A 17,657-nucleotide genomic window follows, 5' to 3' on the forward strand; every position below is an offset into this window, starting at 1 on the left:
TTCTGGCCCCGAAGGCCTCACCCCTGCTCTCATCTGGAAGCTGATGGCGAAGGTTTGTTACTCTTGTCAGGAGCCGGTAACAAGGACCTGAGGAATGTAGGCCGCGGTGGGCAGAGGGCATGAACTGAGCCCTGCGGGATGGTCAGGGTGACAGAGTGGTCTGGCTTTACCTGCTTACCCGCTGCTCTGGGAGGAGCTGGTTTACATCAGAGAAGGCTGCTCCTGACATCGCTATTTCTGGCAACAGAGGCACAGCAGAGATGGAAGAGACTGCCTGCCGTGTAGAGGAAGTCAGATAAATATTCACTTCAGAGAATGCGTCTTGAGGCCTGCATGTGTATGCATGGGTGACAGCTCCCTGCTGCCTTTTCCTGCCCACGGTTCTGGATGTAAGGATTAACGGGTTTAGCCTGAAGTCCGTCAGAGATGTGTTAATGAAAAATTTATCTCAATGAGAAACCAAGGGCAAGCGCTGGCTTTGCTGGCCTTTTTTTCCTCCTTCTTCTGTTTGGAATGTACACTGAAAGCAAGGGGGAGGGGGCTCCTCATCCCTCACTTGGAAAGCCTGTTGGACTGGTTAGCAGGAACTTTCTGGAACTTCTAGAGGGAGGTTGCCGGAGAGTGTGTGAGTCGTGAGCAGTGGGGATGAGGAGGGGCTGTCCCTCATTCAGAGCCAGCCGGGAGCCCTGCACAGACTCCTGGGGTAACACAGCAGCCACCTCACCTCAGAGGAGCGCGCTTGACACCCCTGCGGTTCCCTCTGTGGTCACAAGGAAAGAGCTGATCCTCCTGTAGCTGGAGTCCTTCCCAGCACGGCAGTCATTCTGGATTTTACACTAAGAGGGGTTTTAACAACTGGGTACGTTCTTAGTCTTCTAGTAGCGATCCCTAAGTTTAAAAAAAAAAAAATCCTTTTCCTGTGTGGAGCTTACTCTACTGAGCCTATTAATTAAAAAAAAAAAGAAAAAGAAAAAAGGAAAAAAAGACATTTTGGGACCCTGGTCATACAGTCTCAACCTGCCCCCAAGACTGGAGTCTCCATTCTGATGTAGTTTACTCGATTTCTTTCCATCTGGAGATATGAGAATGATCTCGCAGGAACTTGGCCAGGCTTTTCAGCACACGGTGTAAGCCAACGGCTGCCTTCCTCTGCTCGGAACACTAGGCACAGTGTGAGGGGTTTCTTTGCTCACCTGCTTAGGGCTTTTGCAGTCAGAGCAAAACCCTTCCTGTCATCCTTCTACAGGCCATTGTGGGGCAAGATGCATTTTAGAGAAATCTCTTTGACCCTGGCTCCCTCCTCCCTCCCTTGGAGAATCTGAGGGATTTAAAAGGATCCAAGGCAAGAAGTGTCTCCATAAGCATGAAAATGACCATCCTTATAGGTCACCGTTTTGATCCATGCTCTCATCACTGGTCTTACAAACAGGCCTTCTCTTTCTAGTCTTTGAACGGATCAATCAGTTCTTTTTAGCAGCGCATCAATACAGAAAGCATAGGCCCATTGCCATAAGGCAACACCAACGAACTTCTGGCTGAGAAACTGCTAAATGCCTGACTCTTCATCATCCCATCGCTGAGTGTGGTTACAAAGAATGGCTTTCCTGTATTTTCTTGATGCTTCCAAATGTATCAGTTCACTTTTTGCAGACGTGTTTTGGTGATACCATGATCTGCCTATAGAAAGTGAGCGAGATAAGGACACTTCTGGGAACTGCATTTAAAATAGCCATAATAAAACAAATTCTGCAGCCGGTGTGGTACCGTGTTTATTTGATTTGGTTTGTCACCAACTCATCTTCTGAGTAACCCCGTAGTTATGCCAGGACTAAACTGTAAAATGACTGATGCTGGATATGTGAGCATTGACCTTTAAGTGCACTAGGTGGGACTGATGTGGTCCAGTCCCCTCTGTTAGAGCAAAAATCTGATCAGGAGAATCACAGAGAAATTTCTTTTCTTTTCTTTCTTTCTTTTTTTTTTTTGTGGTACGCGGGCCTCTCCGCGGCATGTGGGATCTTCCCGGACCGGGGCACGAACCCGTGTCCCCTGCATCGGCAGGCGGACTCTCAACCACTGCGCCACCAGGGAAGCCCCACAGAGAAATTTCTTAGGGAAACTTGAAACGCAGTCCCCTTCTCCCCAAACTGAAGAAGCAAAGAGAGGTACAGAAGACTTGTGAAGCACAAACTGTTTTATATTCTGATATTCTATGACTTTCTTAGATAAAAAACTTTTTACAGTTTCACATCTATTTAGATAGCAGGAATGTCTCTACTTTTTGTGAAGGACAAAACCCCAGGCTCAGTAATATGCCCTCAAAAATATGTCACATCAGCATAGTCAGTGTTTTCCAATGAAAAGTTTTTTAATAAACAGATGTTTTATTTGCTACCTTATGATATTAAAAAGTATAAACTTACCTAATAGAATAATTGTTTTGATAATAAATACTTCCAGTGGTACACTTAAAATTAATGTTTTCATCAAAATGTAAAAGCTGTTTTCAAAACTCTTTGCCCATTTTTTTCAGTGGGGTTGTGAAACCCAATGTAAATGTTTATAAATGTTTGCAGAAGAGTACTTTTGTTTTAAAGAGAATGCAAATGTTCTCTTAATACGAAAACACCCCAACAAAGAATGGTTGTAATTAAAGTAATAGATATTCAGTTAAAAATAGAAAAAAACCCCTTCTTTTGGAGTATCATCAGCCCCGTGGAAGAGAGTGTGGTGTATACCTTGGGAACCAAGTTGTGAGTACTGTAGTATTACTACAGTGTGCTGATCAAAAGAACGGTGAACATTTTCTGGTTAACCAAATCACAGAGGCCTGTTCGTTGGAAGGGATCTTGGAATTCCTGAAGCCCAGCTTCGCACCCAGTGCTCTGTCCTACTGTGGCTGCCCTGTCAAATGATACTTTCCCACCCAGAGTGAGCCTCTGGTGGTGCTGGTGAACTCGCTTGCTCTCGGGTCAGCCCTCTGCATTTTTGGACAGCTCTAGTTGTTCAGAAAGCTCCTTCTAACCCTGAGTTACTACGAATTTGTTACTCACTGCCTGCCAAGGAGTCTGTGCCAGTGCCGACATGAGGGCTCCTAAAGCTACTTAAAGATAGTTGTCTGGTGTCTCTTCAAGACTTTTTTCCCCAGAGGGTCCTAAGTCCTGGCCGGGACTCCCAGGTGTCTTACAGCCTGGCTGCCCCCTTCTGGACACACTCGAGTTGCTCAGTACCATGGGTGGTTACTTCATGTCTAACAATTGCACTGCCTTTTGCTGGTGCTTTGTGTTGAGCTGACCACGTTTTCTTTGCACTGCTGTCAGTTTTCACGACTTCTAACCTTGGGTACTTGAAAATTCTAAATGTAGGACTTGATGTATTCTTAGTCTCTTCTTGGTCCAGGGCCCTCCGTGGGTACTCAGTGTGCTTTCTGAGATCGTAAGGAAGGTGTTGACTAGCTTGGGCCCTGGGTTATGAATTTGTCCCACCACTCTTTAATCTTCAAGTCAGCACCCTTTGAGTATGGCTGTTCAGCCAGCAGTAAAGAGTTGATTTGGGAAATCAGCCTCTGTAATTTAGATAGAAATTTGAGGTTGCCATTTGAAGTTTTTACTTTGGTGACTATGGGAAATCAAAAATTCTGAGGTGGTAAGTAGAGTAGAAGAATTAAGATATAGATAATCCATTATCATTTAGGAGTTTATTTCAGTTTTGTTTGTTTGATTTTGACTGTTTCTAGCTTTAATTTGAACAAACTTACCATTGGATAAACTGGAAAATTTTTCTTCTTGATACAGCTGCTTTGGTAGGGAAAGTGCCTATCATACCCTTGGAAGATTAAAATTGTTGAGTATAAAGTTTATTCATTAAATGTTTACCTATTGCCTGCCATGTGCTAGGCATTATACCTAGGGGTATATTGCTGAAAAAGAAATACCTAATAATTCATGGAGAGTATGGTATATAAAGTGAGATAGTCAGTTAACAATTACACAGGTAATTTTTTAAACACTCTCGGTACATGCCACGAGAAAAGATTGCAACAAGAGCGTATAGCAGGAGGCCCTGGGCTGGGAGCTTCAGAAGAGCCTTCCTGGAGAAAGTAATGTTTAGGCTGACCTGTTTCTTGTTTATCTGTTGTCCCTATCTTTAAAACTCACAAATTATTGAGAGAGAGCAGCTCCACTGCTAATGAGAATAGAAAGCCTTCCTAATTGATACTTTTTGGGTTGGAATTGGCATTTAATGGCACGAAAGAGAGCTTTAGGGTTCACTCAGACACCACTAAAAATCCAGCCGCTGCTGGGGTGCCCACCCCTTGATTTTCTCTCTCTACAGAATCATGGGATGCTAACATAATTTGATTCCCTCCAGTTCTCTAAATTGCCCCACTGTCCTGTTCATTCTTCACTCTTGCTGAGTCTGACAAAAGAAACAGCTAACTTCTTTGAAAGTGTTTGGAGGAAGGAAAAACAAAGTACGTGTTACGTTGTAGATATTTTGGGAAGTAGAAAACTAGTTTATTAATAACATATTTCAAGGAGATGAAAACGCAGGGTTGATTTTGGTCAGGCAAGGACTTCAAAAATACAGTTTCCAAAATCCCATCATGAGGGAGCTTTTAAAGAAGGAAAGTCAGAGCAGTCTGGGTGTTCTGGTTCTTGTTCTTTAAAGCCTGTATCCCCCTGTTGCGGAGACAAGGAAGGTTGCTGGTTTCTTTTGCTCTCGCGTGCTCTCTCTCTCTCTCTCTCTCTCTCTCTCTCTCTTTTTAATTTAAAAAATTATTTATTTTTATTCAAGTATAGTTAATTTACAATATTATGTTAGTTTCAAGTGTGTAGCATAGTGATTCAGTATTTTTGCAGATTATACTCCCATTTTAGGTTATTACAAGATACTGGCTGTAATTCCCTGTGCTGCACAGTATATCGTTGTTGTTCCTTTGCTCTTGAACCTGATTGAGGACTTTGCCAGCTAAGACCTCATTTTCATTTTGAAGTAATTTGAGCAGTAGAGGGGGAGCCCAGCAAATTTGAATTGCAGGCCCCTGCCCCTGTAGCTTTGGAAAGGCCGTGCTTGAGCCTTTGCCTTTCTTCCAAGCTTGGAGTGCTGGGCTGCTGGGCAGGGTTGGATTATGGCCTGGCCCTGTGGTGGATGTGTGTGCTTGTGTCTGGTCACCTATGGTGAATGTATGCTCATGGTTCTGTATCAGAGAGCTCCTCTGTGATTCTAAACATAGGCAGTATTTTAACCACTGTGGCTCATTTTTCTCGCATGGCAGTGTTTAAATATTATTGAGAGCCAAAGTGAATCTCCACATTTGCCTTAACTGACCTTTGTTACCAAGCTTCATACCGAACACCTATGTAGTCAAGTTTTTAAAAAGTAATGTGTGGAATTCTAATGGATTTCGGCTTGTATATGTTGTTAACAGTGTTTTTTTAAAAAAAAAAAAACTTTTTTTTTTTCAAATTGATAAGTTTAAACAAATTTTAGTAATTTGATCATGTTTGATCATGTTAAAATGGTAATTATTTGAATGTTTTTTCTGGGATTGATGTCACTTCTCCTTTTCAAGTATCATAGGCCAACCTTCACTCATTTGGTTTATTTGAAAGGTTACAGATTTCTAAATAGTTTGGGAATCATTTGCCAACCATGCAGAGGGGGAAGGCTTGCTGCTGACGTGTAAGTCCAAGCAGTGAGGGTTGTTTGAACTGCTCTTTGAGACAATTTAACTAATAATATTTAGACCTTTGGAAATTTGGCTATTATTAGACAAGCCTAGGATTTAAGTCATTTTCCAAAGGAGAATGATTCTCAAAATATGACATATTAAAATAAGTATGTTTGTTTATCCCAAATGAGATTGTGAAATTTGTGATTATTCCATTCCTATCCAAATATGACCCTTCATATTTTGTTGGTTGAAAATAAATTTCTTATAACAATTTATCCTTCACTAAATGAATCTGGGTGAGGAGACTGTTGCCCCTTACATAACAATTACAATTTATCCTGATCCAGGACACATTATTATTTACGCAGAAAGAAGCATTGTGCTTCAGCATTAGAATGCTCTGTTGGTGACACTGCCCCTGCCACCTGCCATTTTCTTTCACGATTGTTTCTGAGCCTCTGCGGTGGCTTAAGTGCTGGTGCTGGGGACATAAAGATGAGCGGGACAGAGAGGATCCTGGCCCTCATGGAGCTTAGCGTGTGTGCCTCGTTCATCGTTTCCTGTAGTGTTGCTTTTCATTGTGGTTTTACATATTTCTGTCATGTGATCATTATTCCAGGGAATTGTGATACGCATTTTCGCTTGGTAAGATTTGCAGAGAATTTAGGCACTGGGCTGTTCTAGGAGTAAAAGTCTGCTTCCAGATAGCATGTTATTGCTCCTCTGTTGTTCAGGCACTCAGGCCTTATAAAATTTCCCAAAGAGTAAGGCCATGAAGTGCCAAACGCACTGAAAGTCAGGACTGGCGTTTTGGCAGCAGTAACATTAGACCTACACCCTAATGTAATTTAAAACTATTCTGGAAGTAAAGGGAAGACCAAAGTGGTGATTTATAGCAGCTCAGAAACCCCACGCTGGCCATAAGACCATGGTGTTAGGTCTGCATTGAGTTAATGATTTCACTTTTAATTGCTTTTCTCTGTTAATAGAACAAAAGCAAGGATAGCCTTTAACTGCCAAGTATATGATGAAGCCTTGTATTTTAATAGGAATTATTTTTAAACGTTTTTGTTTGGTTCAAATTAGGTGATTTTGAGGCTTATAGATAAGTACTGGAAAAGCTGACCTTACTTTCTTGATCTATTTTCGAAATAAAGCTAGTGTTAAAAAATTCTAGGGCTTACAAATTTATATTTAGAATCTAGATAGTATCATATGTAGGCACAGAAAATAAATAAAGTACTTTGTTTAAAATTTTCAAGTACAAATAGTACATAAGGATAAATGTCTATGCCATGTATTAAGAATTTTTCTTTTGTTTAAGGCACTCAAATAATAAATCTGTTTATAATTTTACTGTTCATTGTGCAGTTCACTCTGTAAAGTAGAGGGTCAGGGAGATGCCTTGTTATTCCCCCTACATTCTACTTTTCCTTGTAGAAGAAATGTATTCTTGGTCATACTGTATAATGGTAAGTTCTTAAGCCACCCTGATGTAATCTTTTAAACAGATTGTTTTAAAATAAAACGAATCATAGTCAGTGTATTTTCTGATAGTGAATCTTTTAAAATAAGTAATTTTCTTTATAGTTAGGGTAATTTTGCTACTGCAAGTAGTAGAACCTGGTTTAACCTGCCTATGTTAAAAAAAATAAAATTTGTCCCTACAACTTTATTCATAAAATTAGAACTGGCCTTCCAGTGGCATCTTTGATCTGGGTAGGAAAGAGGTTACTTCCGAATATTGGGAATGAAGGTGTCTTAGTCTGTGTGAACTGCTGTTACAAAACATCATAGACTGGGTGGCATATAAACAACATTTATTTCTCATAGTTCTAGAGGCTGGAAAGTCCACGAACAAGGTGCTGGCAGATTTGGTGTCTGGTGAGGGCCTGGTTCATAGACTGCCGTCATCCTGCTGTGTCCTCACATGATGGAAGGGGTGAGGTTACACTCTGGGGTTTCTCTTATAATTCCATTCATGAGGGCTCTGCTGTCATGATCTAATCACCTCCCGAAAGTGCCAACTCCAAGTGCTGGCACATTGGGCGTTAGGAATTAACATGTGAATTTTATGGGGGAGGGAGACACAAACATTCAGTCGGTAGCAGCAGGCTTGTAATGAGTGCTTTAGTCTTTGAGTGTTGTAGGCAGAAGATGGCTAAATCATCACTGCTTCCCTGAAGTACATACGTTAGTGCTAGGGAGGAGTAGCCTAATGTGAGTTTTTATATCAGAGGCATGATAAATGGGACCCATGGTGTATGAAATTCCAGTTCTTTAGTACAGGGAAATGTGCTCTTCATGTTTCTGTCTTCTAAGGCCTGCCTTCAAGTCTTAATTTACCTAAAGGTGGTACACATCTTTCCTTTAGCTTGGTCAATGTTTCTTAACCCGTTTTCCACTGTTCTCTTCCTCCACCAGAAGTCTTTTAGACAGTTTGAAATTTTAATACCCATGAAATTTTAATACTACAGATATACTGTATCTGTGCTTACATAAAAGAAAGTTTTTTTGCCCCAACGCCCAAATGAATTTTCATCCTTTGGGACCAGTATTGCCCCCGTTGAGAATACATGGGCTAGGATACCTGGCTGGGTGGGTTGTGCCCTACCTAGTAATTAGGCTTTGAAGGAGGCTAATCTATTATTTGTTTAAGAACCTTGAGTCCATTAGACAATTTTCTGATATGGACTGCTGTTAAAGGGTTGTTCCTCAAAGCACAAGCTCTTTATTCATTCATGGAGTCATACACACTTGTTTCAAACCCTCCTGGCTTCCTCATTTCCTTGCTGTGCCACCATGGGCAAAGCCTTAGTTTATTCACTGTAGGCAATAATAGTATCTACCTCAAAAGGTTGCTGGGGAAGACTGAAAAAGCGAGTAAAGCACCATGCTTGGCATAAAGTAAGCCAGCAAAAAAATGAAGTTATTTTTAATAGTACTAGAGTTTTCTTTGGTTGTTAGACTCATCAACTGTCTGCATTTTAAAGATTAGACAAGTTATTACGGCTCTGGGTTCAGTGGTGATAAAGTTATTATAGGTGTTGGGTTCATAGCTGTATGACTTGATCCAGTTGTTTAAATCTTCACGCCCCAGTTTCCACATTTTGTTAAGATAGAAAGCAAGGTAAGTTGGTTGAAACTTCAAATATAGCAGTAATCCTAATAAATGTACGTGGGTTATATTTGCCCACTAAATGACAGACTCTTGGATTGAATTAAAAAATAAGAGACATACCTAAGACAGAATGACTCTAGAAGGTTTAAAGAACAGAAAGGGGGTGGGGAGGGACAGGCAAATATTGCTATCAATAAAAATAGAATTAATATATGAATATGGAGGAAATAGAATAGTTCATGTTAACAACCCACCAAAAAGACAAAATAATTATGATTTTGCATGTATCCAGGGCGTTACAAGGGAAATCTGTTAAAACCACAGTCATAGTGGTAGATTTTAACATACTCTGTCACTGATAAATAAAACAGACAAAAGTTAGTATGAATATACAGTATTTGAAGACCGCCTTTATTAACGAGGTTTCATTTTAAACAAGTCTCTGAGTACCGTTCCCTGGCAAAATGGTCTGAGTCTATGAATTTTGGCTGGTTTATGCAGCCATATAATGCTCTTTGTACGGTAGATGTGTTCCTGTAAAGCTCCAAGTAAACTAGATAATTGTAAAAGTGAATGATAAACTTTTCTAAAGGAAACTTTTCTAAAGGACTTTGTATGCGTGTGTGTTTTTCTTACGTTGTCAGCTCTCACGCTAGAACTTTTTCTGTGTGTCCTGGTGTTTGTGAGCAGAGAACTTTGAGTGTTTAGGTTAGACTCTTGAGTTGCGATATGTGGGCCTCTCACTGTTGTGGCCTCTCCTGTTGCGGAGCACAGGCTCCGGACGAGCAGGCTCAGCGGCCATGGCTCACGGGCCCAGCCGCTCTGCGGCATGTGGGATCTTCCCCGACCGGGGCCCGAACCCGTGTCTCCTGCATCGGCAGGCGGACTCTCAACCACTGCGCCACCAGGGAAGCCCCGACTTGAGCCTTTTTATGGAACTGGGTCCGTGAACCTGAGTAACGGTCGGTTAGCCAGATTTATTCATCACAGTGGTTCTAGATGTGGTTTCTTGCAGAGACTCCTCTTTATTGGCCATTTACACGTGCTGCAGGTTGCCTCGGTGGCAAACTGTAAGCGGGGTGTGACTCTCTTGCTTTCTGGCTACTGAAGAGTTGAGAGGATTGAGGCAGAACTCTCAGAGGTCCCTTCCTGGAAACTCTCAGACATAGTTTGGTCTCTCCAGAGTCCCTGAGCAGGATCTTTTTTGTTGTTTTTTCTTCTTTTTTAAGGTGGCACACCAGCAGTCCAGTGTATGCTTTTTCAAGTTTTTTTTTTTCATCAGTGAAGTGGGAGGGTTTTTAAGCGTCTGCAGAACATTTGGGTTTGTGAATTCTGTCGAAGTAATTGTTGGCATATGTTTTTCCTCCTTAAGGAGGGTTGGCAAATGTTGTCACCTTTTCCTTTAATTTATTTGAGCCTTTAATTAATATTGGGTATTAACGAAGTGTGTGTTTCTGCACGTGTGTAGCGCCAGTGAAAATTCCATTTATTTTCTCTTTGTTGCTTTGTTCTCTAGTTTGGACAAAAAATAAATTATTTTCATGGGTAAAAACTAAATTAAAAAGGAAAACATACATTTTAATAAGTACGTAGAGAAGTACCTTATTAAATATAAGTTCGTGTTCATTAGCAGCCTAGTCTAAAAATGTGACTGCCTTGAAATGGAAGGCAGAGAGCCCAGCAGATCTGTGGAACTTAAAAGGGTGTGTGTTCTGGGCCTTATGACTGATGGCGACGGTACCCCCGTGGCAGCTTGAATTGTCATTGCTCCTGTGGCCTCACCTTCCCATCCTCCATCCAGTCTCCCACCCTCTCAACCAGTCCATAAATAATTAACAAGCACTTAATGTTTCCAGGCACCTTGCTACGAGTTGAGAAATATAAACACAGTATGATGGGGACATGACCTTAAGAGCCTGTGTCCTACTGATGATTAGTAAATAGAAGTTTTGTAATTATGAAACAGCCTTACGATGATAAGTGATAGGGCAGAGGTATATAAGGAGGGAGGACATATGTGGGTCATCTAACTCAGACTAGGTGGTGGTAGTGGTGGTGGTGGAGGGATCAGGGGTGGCTTCTTGCATGAGGTGATACATCAGCTAGGATTTGTTGGAATAGGAGAGAGCTGTTCTAGGTAGTAGTTTTGGAGGTGAGACCGGAACATGACTTTTCCTTCAGGAGCTACAAGAGTTAAAGACAAGAATATTGAAACCAGGCTGGAGAGCTGGGCAGGCCCCTCATGAAGGCGCTCATTTCTCTTCAAAGGGTTCTGGGCATTATTCTGAAGGCAATGGGGATTTATTATTCTGAAGGCGTGGGCATTGGTGAATTTTAGTCATGGGAATAAAGTGATTAGAATTACATTTTAGAAAGGTCCCTCTGGTGGCAATGTAGGGTTGCGGATTAAAATGAGAGGTGAGGCACTGGAATAAGAAAGTATTGCTTGAGCTGATTTATGAGATTTTCAGGAGGTGCAGGCAACCTTGGGGCCTGAATATGGGAGGAGAGAGAGAAATGAAGGATGACTGCAAGGTTTCTAGCTGAGGTCAGTGGGAGAAATGAGGGTGCTGTTCAGTGAGGGAGTGACAGAGGGAAAACAAGGTTTGGAGGGAGGAATTAGGAGTTTAGTTGTAGACACGGACTTGTTGATCCTTAGGAGACGCTGCCCTTAGCTGTCCAGGGAGTGGTTGTCAGCATAGGGTAGTGGGTAACATCATCCAGGCAGACGGAAGAGGGCAGTGGAAGGAAGCCTGGAGATAAACTATAAAGAACAAAACCCTGTGTGTTGATCTAATAGCCATGTGACAGGGAAAACAGATACGGTACCTTGGAAAATAAACAGATCAAGTGTTTTCCCTCTGGACTTGGCCAGGTGTTGACTTTCAGAATTTTAGTCAATGAAGAGAACTGTCAATAATAACTCCTAAAGCTGGGAGCGGTGAAGCTCCAGTTTTTTTCCCGATGGTTATGACCTTGTGGTAGCATGTGCCAGAGCTGGAGGAACCTCTTTGCCTCTTTGGGTCTATGATAATAGCTTCCTCATCTATTTCTGTCTTTGTCTGTCAGTTTGAATAAATAAAATTGTCTTCTTAATGAAGCAGAAAATGATAAAGCTTTTGGAATGTCTTTGTTATTTTTGGAGAATTACAGTTCATAGGAATTAGAGAGGGCAGAGGATTAGAGAAGAGTAATTTGTGGAGGGGGCTTGGCTTTTTTACGTACTCCTTATTTTTATACACGCGTGTGCGCGCACACACACACACACACAGAGTTAGGATAGAGAAGAGCAGGGAAGCAGTTTTAATCATCTTCCCAATGTCTGGCCACAGAAGACATGAGTATTATTCATATCACATCTGGGATATTAGTGATTTGTATTCACTCAAGGATTATTTAATGGGTTCCTGCCCTGGTGATCAAGTCAGAATTCGGGCCGCACCGAGCCAGCTGGGACAGTGAGAGCCCTTTTCTGGAGCGGAGATTGTCTTACCTCCCACCACCCTTACGTAGTTCTCTCAAGCTTTCCTAATGGCAGCCCCACCACCAGGCCCAGTTCCAAGATGGCCAGCCCTCCTCTCTTGTCTCCTCCTAATCTTCCCACAGCCATCGAAGTACAGATTGCTTCACTGGCCCTTGGGACACATGGCTGATAGCTAGCACCTTGGGAAAATCTAGCCCTTTATAGATAACCGCCTGGGGACACCTTTAGGTGCGATGTAAGCTGCCCCCGCAGCTGGCACCATCCTTTGTTGAGGTGGGTTAGGGGATAATGATGGTAGTAGCTTGCTGGGCTTTCTGGGATCCCTGTGCCATGGCCACGCTCTCGTCCATGCTCTTGCCTTGACTCCGACCGTTCCTTCACCTTCAGGTTCCTGCGTTGTTGCCGCTGAATATCTGGAAGCACCGTTCCACTATGGCCCTGGTGGGGATGTGGGATTTTTTTGCTTTGACATATCCCTGAAAATTAAAAAAATATATATATTCTATCATTATGCAAACTCTACTGTTTGGTGAGGATATTGCCTTAGGACAGAGAACGTTGAAGACAAAAATGCCCCTGATATCCAAGTTCTTAGACGCTCGAGTGAAACAGTCGAATAAAAAGAGTAACTTGTAGTCGGTATTTCTTTTGTATACAGACTCGTAGGAACTTTTGCTCCCCAGTCACCCCTTTGTTTTGAGGAACGATGGCGTTATTAAAGAAGAATACTTAGGAAACATGTGCTGACATTCTCTGAATGACTTATTTTAAACTTAAATCAAGGACTCAATGTCTGCTTGTCGAGAAATTTTTGGATAAGTCAGTGGTAGGGAGAGATTCATGGGATGTAGTTGGGCTGACTCTGGAGTCGGGTGACGGAGCTGGAGCACAGGTTGGTTGCTGCGCTGGAGGCCTCGGTGTGGCTTGTTCTCATTGGTCAGCAGGTGGCACCAAATAGCCAGGACGAATCTGGAGAGAGGTATGTGGTGTTTCGATTTCACCTTGGGTTGGGTTAAACATTTTGGAGTTAATAGCACTCTCACGTTTTTTCCCCCTAGAGATGGCATCCTCCAAGGCTGAATTTCGTAGAAGTCTTTGGTTTTAATAGAGTCATAAAACTTAACCATCTCCAAGGTCAAATGGTACATAACAATATTGATTTTCTTTTTTTTGGAGGGGTTATGACTCTGAATGCTAAAAGCCAACTGTAAGATCCTTCTGTAGAATATATTTACTGGCTTAGGTGTCTGAACTTTTTCGTGTTTTTATGAAATCTTTTCAGTACGTTGCTAATGGAGGTGTTAAAATTGATCTACTGATAAATTTATATATTTTTTGATAGATTTATATTTTTGACCTTGATAATGTCTGCCTGATGGGAATCCAGGATTTTACTCCCATCCGAGATGTTTCTGTTTGAGCAGAGGTGGGTGACTCTGAGTTACAGATGGTGATTCAGTTGTGAGGGGGACACGGAGGATGTGTTGGGGATATTCTTGGATATCTTGTGAGAAAACAGCTAATGACAAAAGAGGGGGCAGGTCTGTGCTTTTGCCCCCAATTACTACACTACTTGAGGTGCAGTTCATTTGTTTCAGCTTAATTTATTGTCCACGGACCCCTGGTTGCGTGTGCCTTGTATGGTTCTGTGCTAGAACTTGAGAAAAAGTTGCCTTTTGAAGCACAATAAGAGGAATGTTTCTTTTCTGCGTATGTGGCTTTGTTTATTTTCTTTGTTTGGTGCCATGTGTGGGGAAAAATGTGAGCTCGAGTGGTCCATTTGTGGTTGCCGGGTGGTGTCTGGTTTGATTAGTGCATGAGCTCCAGTGATTAGGCTTGCTAACTCTGGTCTGTGCATGCGTTCTTGGGGCACGCTGAATGAGGTTTCCATGAAACGAGCATCCAGGTACAAAATCTTATAATTAATTTTTGAGTCTTAAGATGGGGCCTGGGGGAAGGGATGGGAGGGGCAGATGACAAACATCTTTTCCCTTGGGATATCTTCCTACAACTAAGTGGGGGGGGTGCATCTTTCTTCCTCCCTCTCTTTTTAATTTACTTAGATAGGCTTGTATATAAAATGTGCAGGAAGTTAACCGCACCCGTAGGAATTAAGCACATATCCTTGCCTCCTAGAATCTGTTTTTCACACAGCACCAGGATTGATCTTTTAAAAACATACATCCAGTGATGTCAGTTATTAGGTTAAAATCCTGCCCTGGCTTCCCTCACAAACAGCCCTTTGTGGACTGGCTCCACCTACCTTCCCAACCTCATCTCCTTGTATCTCTCCCTGCCTACCAGACTTGGGCCACACTGAGCTCTTCATTCCTCCAACAAGCCCTGCTGTTCTCACCTTAGGGCCTTTACTCCTTTGCCTGGAATGTCATTCCTCTTGATCTGGGTGTGACAAGACCATTGAGAGCTCAGTTTAAATACCGACTCAGACCTTCCCTGACCACCAGCTCTAAAAGAGCCATTCATTTCTTTTCTCTCTTTTACTTTTTTTTTTTTTTTTTTTTGCGGTACGTGGGCCTCTCACTGTTGTGGCCTCTCCCATTGCGGAGCACAGGCTCCGGACGCGCAGGCTCAGCGGTCATGGCTCACGGGCCCAGCCGCTCCGCGGCATGTGGGATCTTCCCGGACCGGGGCACGAACCCGTGTCCCCTGCATCGGCAGGCGGACTCTCACCAACTGCGCCACCAGGGAAGCCCTCTCTCTTTTACTTTTAAATTAAGATATAACAGACACATAATACCTTGTAAGTTTTAAGGTGTAAGGTATGTTGATTTGATATGTTTATATATTGCAGTATGATTACCACTCTAGCATTAGCTAACACCTCTATCATTTCACATAATTATCATTTCTTTTTTGTGGTGAGGATGATTAAGTCTAGTCTCTTAGCAGCTTTGAAGTTTATAAGACAGTATGACTGGTTACTCACTCTGTGTCACATCACTCCAGTTTCATTTTATTTTCTTTTCAACTATGTTGTCTTTTCTTATGTGCTTTTTTGGTCCAGCTCTTCCTAGTAGGATGTAAGCTTCACTAGAGCCAGGTCCTTATCTTGTTTACCGTTAACCCAGCATCTGGAACAGTGCTGAGCATGTACTAGGTCCCCGGAACATTTTGGTTCCGTGAATGAATAATAGCTGTATTGAGGGGAGAAGCTATATATTTAAAGCTAAATGTATCTCTCTTAATTCTCTGAGGGCACTGTGATAAAGACGGCAGTGGGCCAAACGCTGAGGCTGAAGTTCTTGTTTCCCATTTATCCCTGTAAAACATTGTGGCCCTCGTGGGTCCCTGAGACGTGGGTATTGGGGTGGGTAGTAGAATTTGTAATAACACAGTCATATACATAATTTCAGTCATTTTTTGGTATCTGTTAAACACTAGTACTGTCCTTGCTGCTGTATATTTACTATGTCATTTAATCTTAGGCATCAGTTTTCTAATATGTAAATGATATGTTTAGATAAAATGATCTGTTAGTTCTCTTATATCACATTATATGAATTCCTAGGAGAAGCTAAGAGATTATAGTTTATGGTGACACACAATAGACACAGATTAGTTCGTTCAGAATACCTATCCAAGGTAGATATTCATCCAGCTCTAATAAAACTTTAAAATTGCAAAGTTTAAACTTTAGAAAGGAGGAAGAAACCCACCCTTTGTTGGGTATCCGTCATCTCATTCAGTCTTCTCAACAACCTGTAGAGTATCTTCCCTCCTTCATGTCTGCGGAAACAGAGGCTCAGAGGTGTTACGTGCCTTGGCCAAGGTCACACACATGTTACGAGGCAGTGCTGAAGTTCCCAACCAGCTTTGATTGACTCCAGAGACCTGCCCTCAGCACGTAGGAGTTGTGTTACCTTCTGCTCACCTTTCCCCAGTAGGTTTTGTGGGGATCGACAGCTTAGACTCCTGACTAGGGTTTCCCTTCTGTTTCTCACAGACCTCTGAGAAGGAGCTGATGTGGAGAAGCAGCTGAGGCGGTCCAGGATGACGACCACAGTAGCCACAGACTACGACAACATCGAGATCCAACAGCAGTACAGCGATGTCAACAACCGCTGGGACGTGGACGACTGGGACAACGAGAACAGCTCCGCGCGGCTCTTTGAGCGGTCCCGCATCAAGGCTCTGGCAGGTAGGGTGCCCTTATGTCCCGTCACAGAGGCCTGGGATGCCTTACAGGTCCCTTTGAAATCATCCACCCTGTCCCCCTCTCAAGATCAGCTCAGCTCTACTTGAACACGTCCCACCAGAGCAAGCCGACTGTTTCATAAGGTGGCCAGTTTCCTATCTGGGGGCCTGTCAGTCCCACAGCCCAAATGATTCAGAGCCCAGGGTGGTTTTTATAGCCGTTCAGAAAGAGATGCTCTAGGCTTGTCAGAAATCTTTTATTTTTAACACATCTTACATTTCAGTATATTGAAGTATACTATACCGTAGACACAAAAATACAGTTTGACCCCGGAACAACATGGGGGTTAGGGGCACCAACCTGCTGCACGGTCGAAAATCCATGTATTTGACTCCCCCAGAACTTAGCTACTAATAGCCCACTGTTGACCTGAAGCCTTATCCATAACATAAACAGTCGATTAACACATAATTTGTAAGTTATATATATGATATACTGTATTCTTACTGTAAAGTAAGCTGGAGAAAAGAAAACGTTATTAAGAAAATCATAAGGAAGGGAAAATACATTTACTCTACATCTGTATATTTATTGAAAATAAATGTGTCAATGTAAGTGTAAGTGTACCTGCACAGTTCAAACGCTTGTTGTTCAAGGGTCAACTGTATACAAATTAACCTGTTTTCTTAGGGCCTGTGATATATAAATTAACTTGACCTGTTACAGTACTTGCTTTGAGTGACCAAGGTTAGTTAGTATCACGTGCAGAGGTTTTGGATCTGAAAAGCAATAGCTTAATCTGGTGAGGGCACATTTAATGCTATAACAGGTAAGTCTGCCATTGATAAAGTTAACAGGCACACATCCCTTACTTCATGATTTCTCACTCCCTTGTTGCTGTTGAATACTTAGGGCACACTTTTACCAGGGCCCTAGATGGGGTGGAATTGCCCTGAAAATCAGGAAGGGGGTTCAGTCACAATGAAAACTCAGCAGTATTGAATATGTGTAAACCAAGGGGCCAATGTGGAGTTTATTCAAAATCTTGCCTCTGTACTTTGAGACCCCAAATAAAATGATTTCCAAATGAGAAAAGTGGGTTTATGTATTTTTTCCTAATATCTTTAATTATGACAAGTAAACAAAAGTCATGACTTAAACAAGTGAGTTTCCTGTTAATTGTGAAGATAGCTGACTTTTTTATTACCTTTACAGTGTA

At 42.2% G+C, this 17,657-nt stretch overlaps 1 protein-coding gene across 3 annotated transcripts in view; it reads left to right on the plus strand.

Annotated features, from left to right (window-relative positions):
• The window catches only part of SPTBN1 (spectrin beta, non-erythrocytic 1), a 196,685-nt gene that overhangs the window by 37,915 nt on the left and 141,113 nt on the right, over window positions 1-17,657 (plus strand). For all 3 annotated transcript variants that reach the window (XM_027131673.1, XM_027131675.1, XM_027131674.1), the window contains exon 2: window positions 16,247-16,441. In XM_027131673.1, the coding sequence (XP_026987474.1) occupies window positions 16,294-16,441 (148 nt within the window). In that variant the 5' untranslated portion in view covers window positions 16,247-16,293. The remainder of the gene's footprint in view (window positions 1-16,246; window positions 16,442-17,657) is intronic.

The sequence above is a fragment of the Aethalodelphis obliquidens genome, unplaced genomic scaffold (genome assembly GCF_003676395.1).
Source record: "Aethalodelphis obliquidens isolate GAN/ISIS:26980383/991018 unplaced genomic scaffold, ASM367639v1 scaffold40, whole genome shotgun sequence".
Lineage (NCBI taxonomy): Eukaryota > Metazoa > Chordata > Mammalia > Artiodactyla > Delphinidae > Aethalodelphis > Aethalodelphis obliquidens.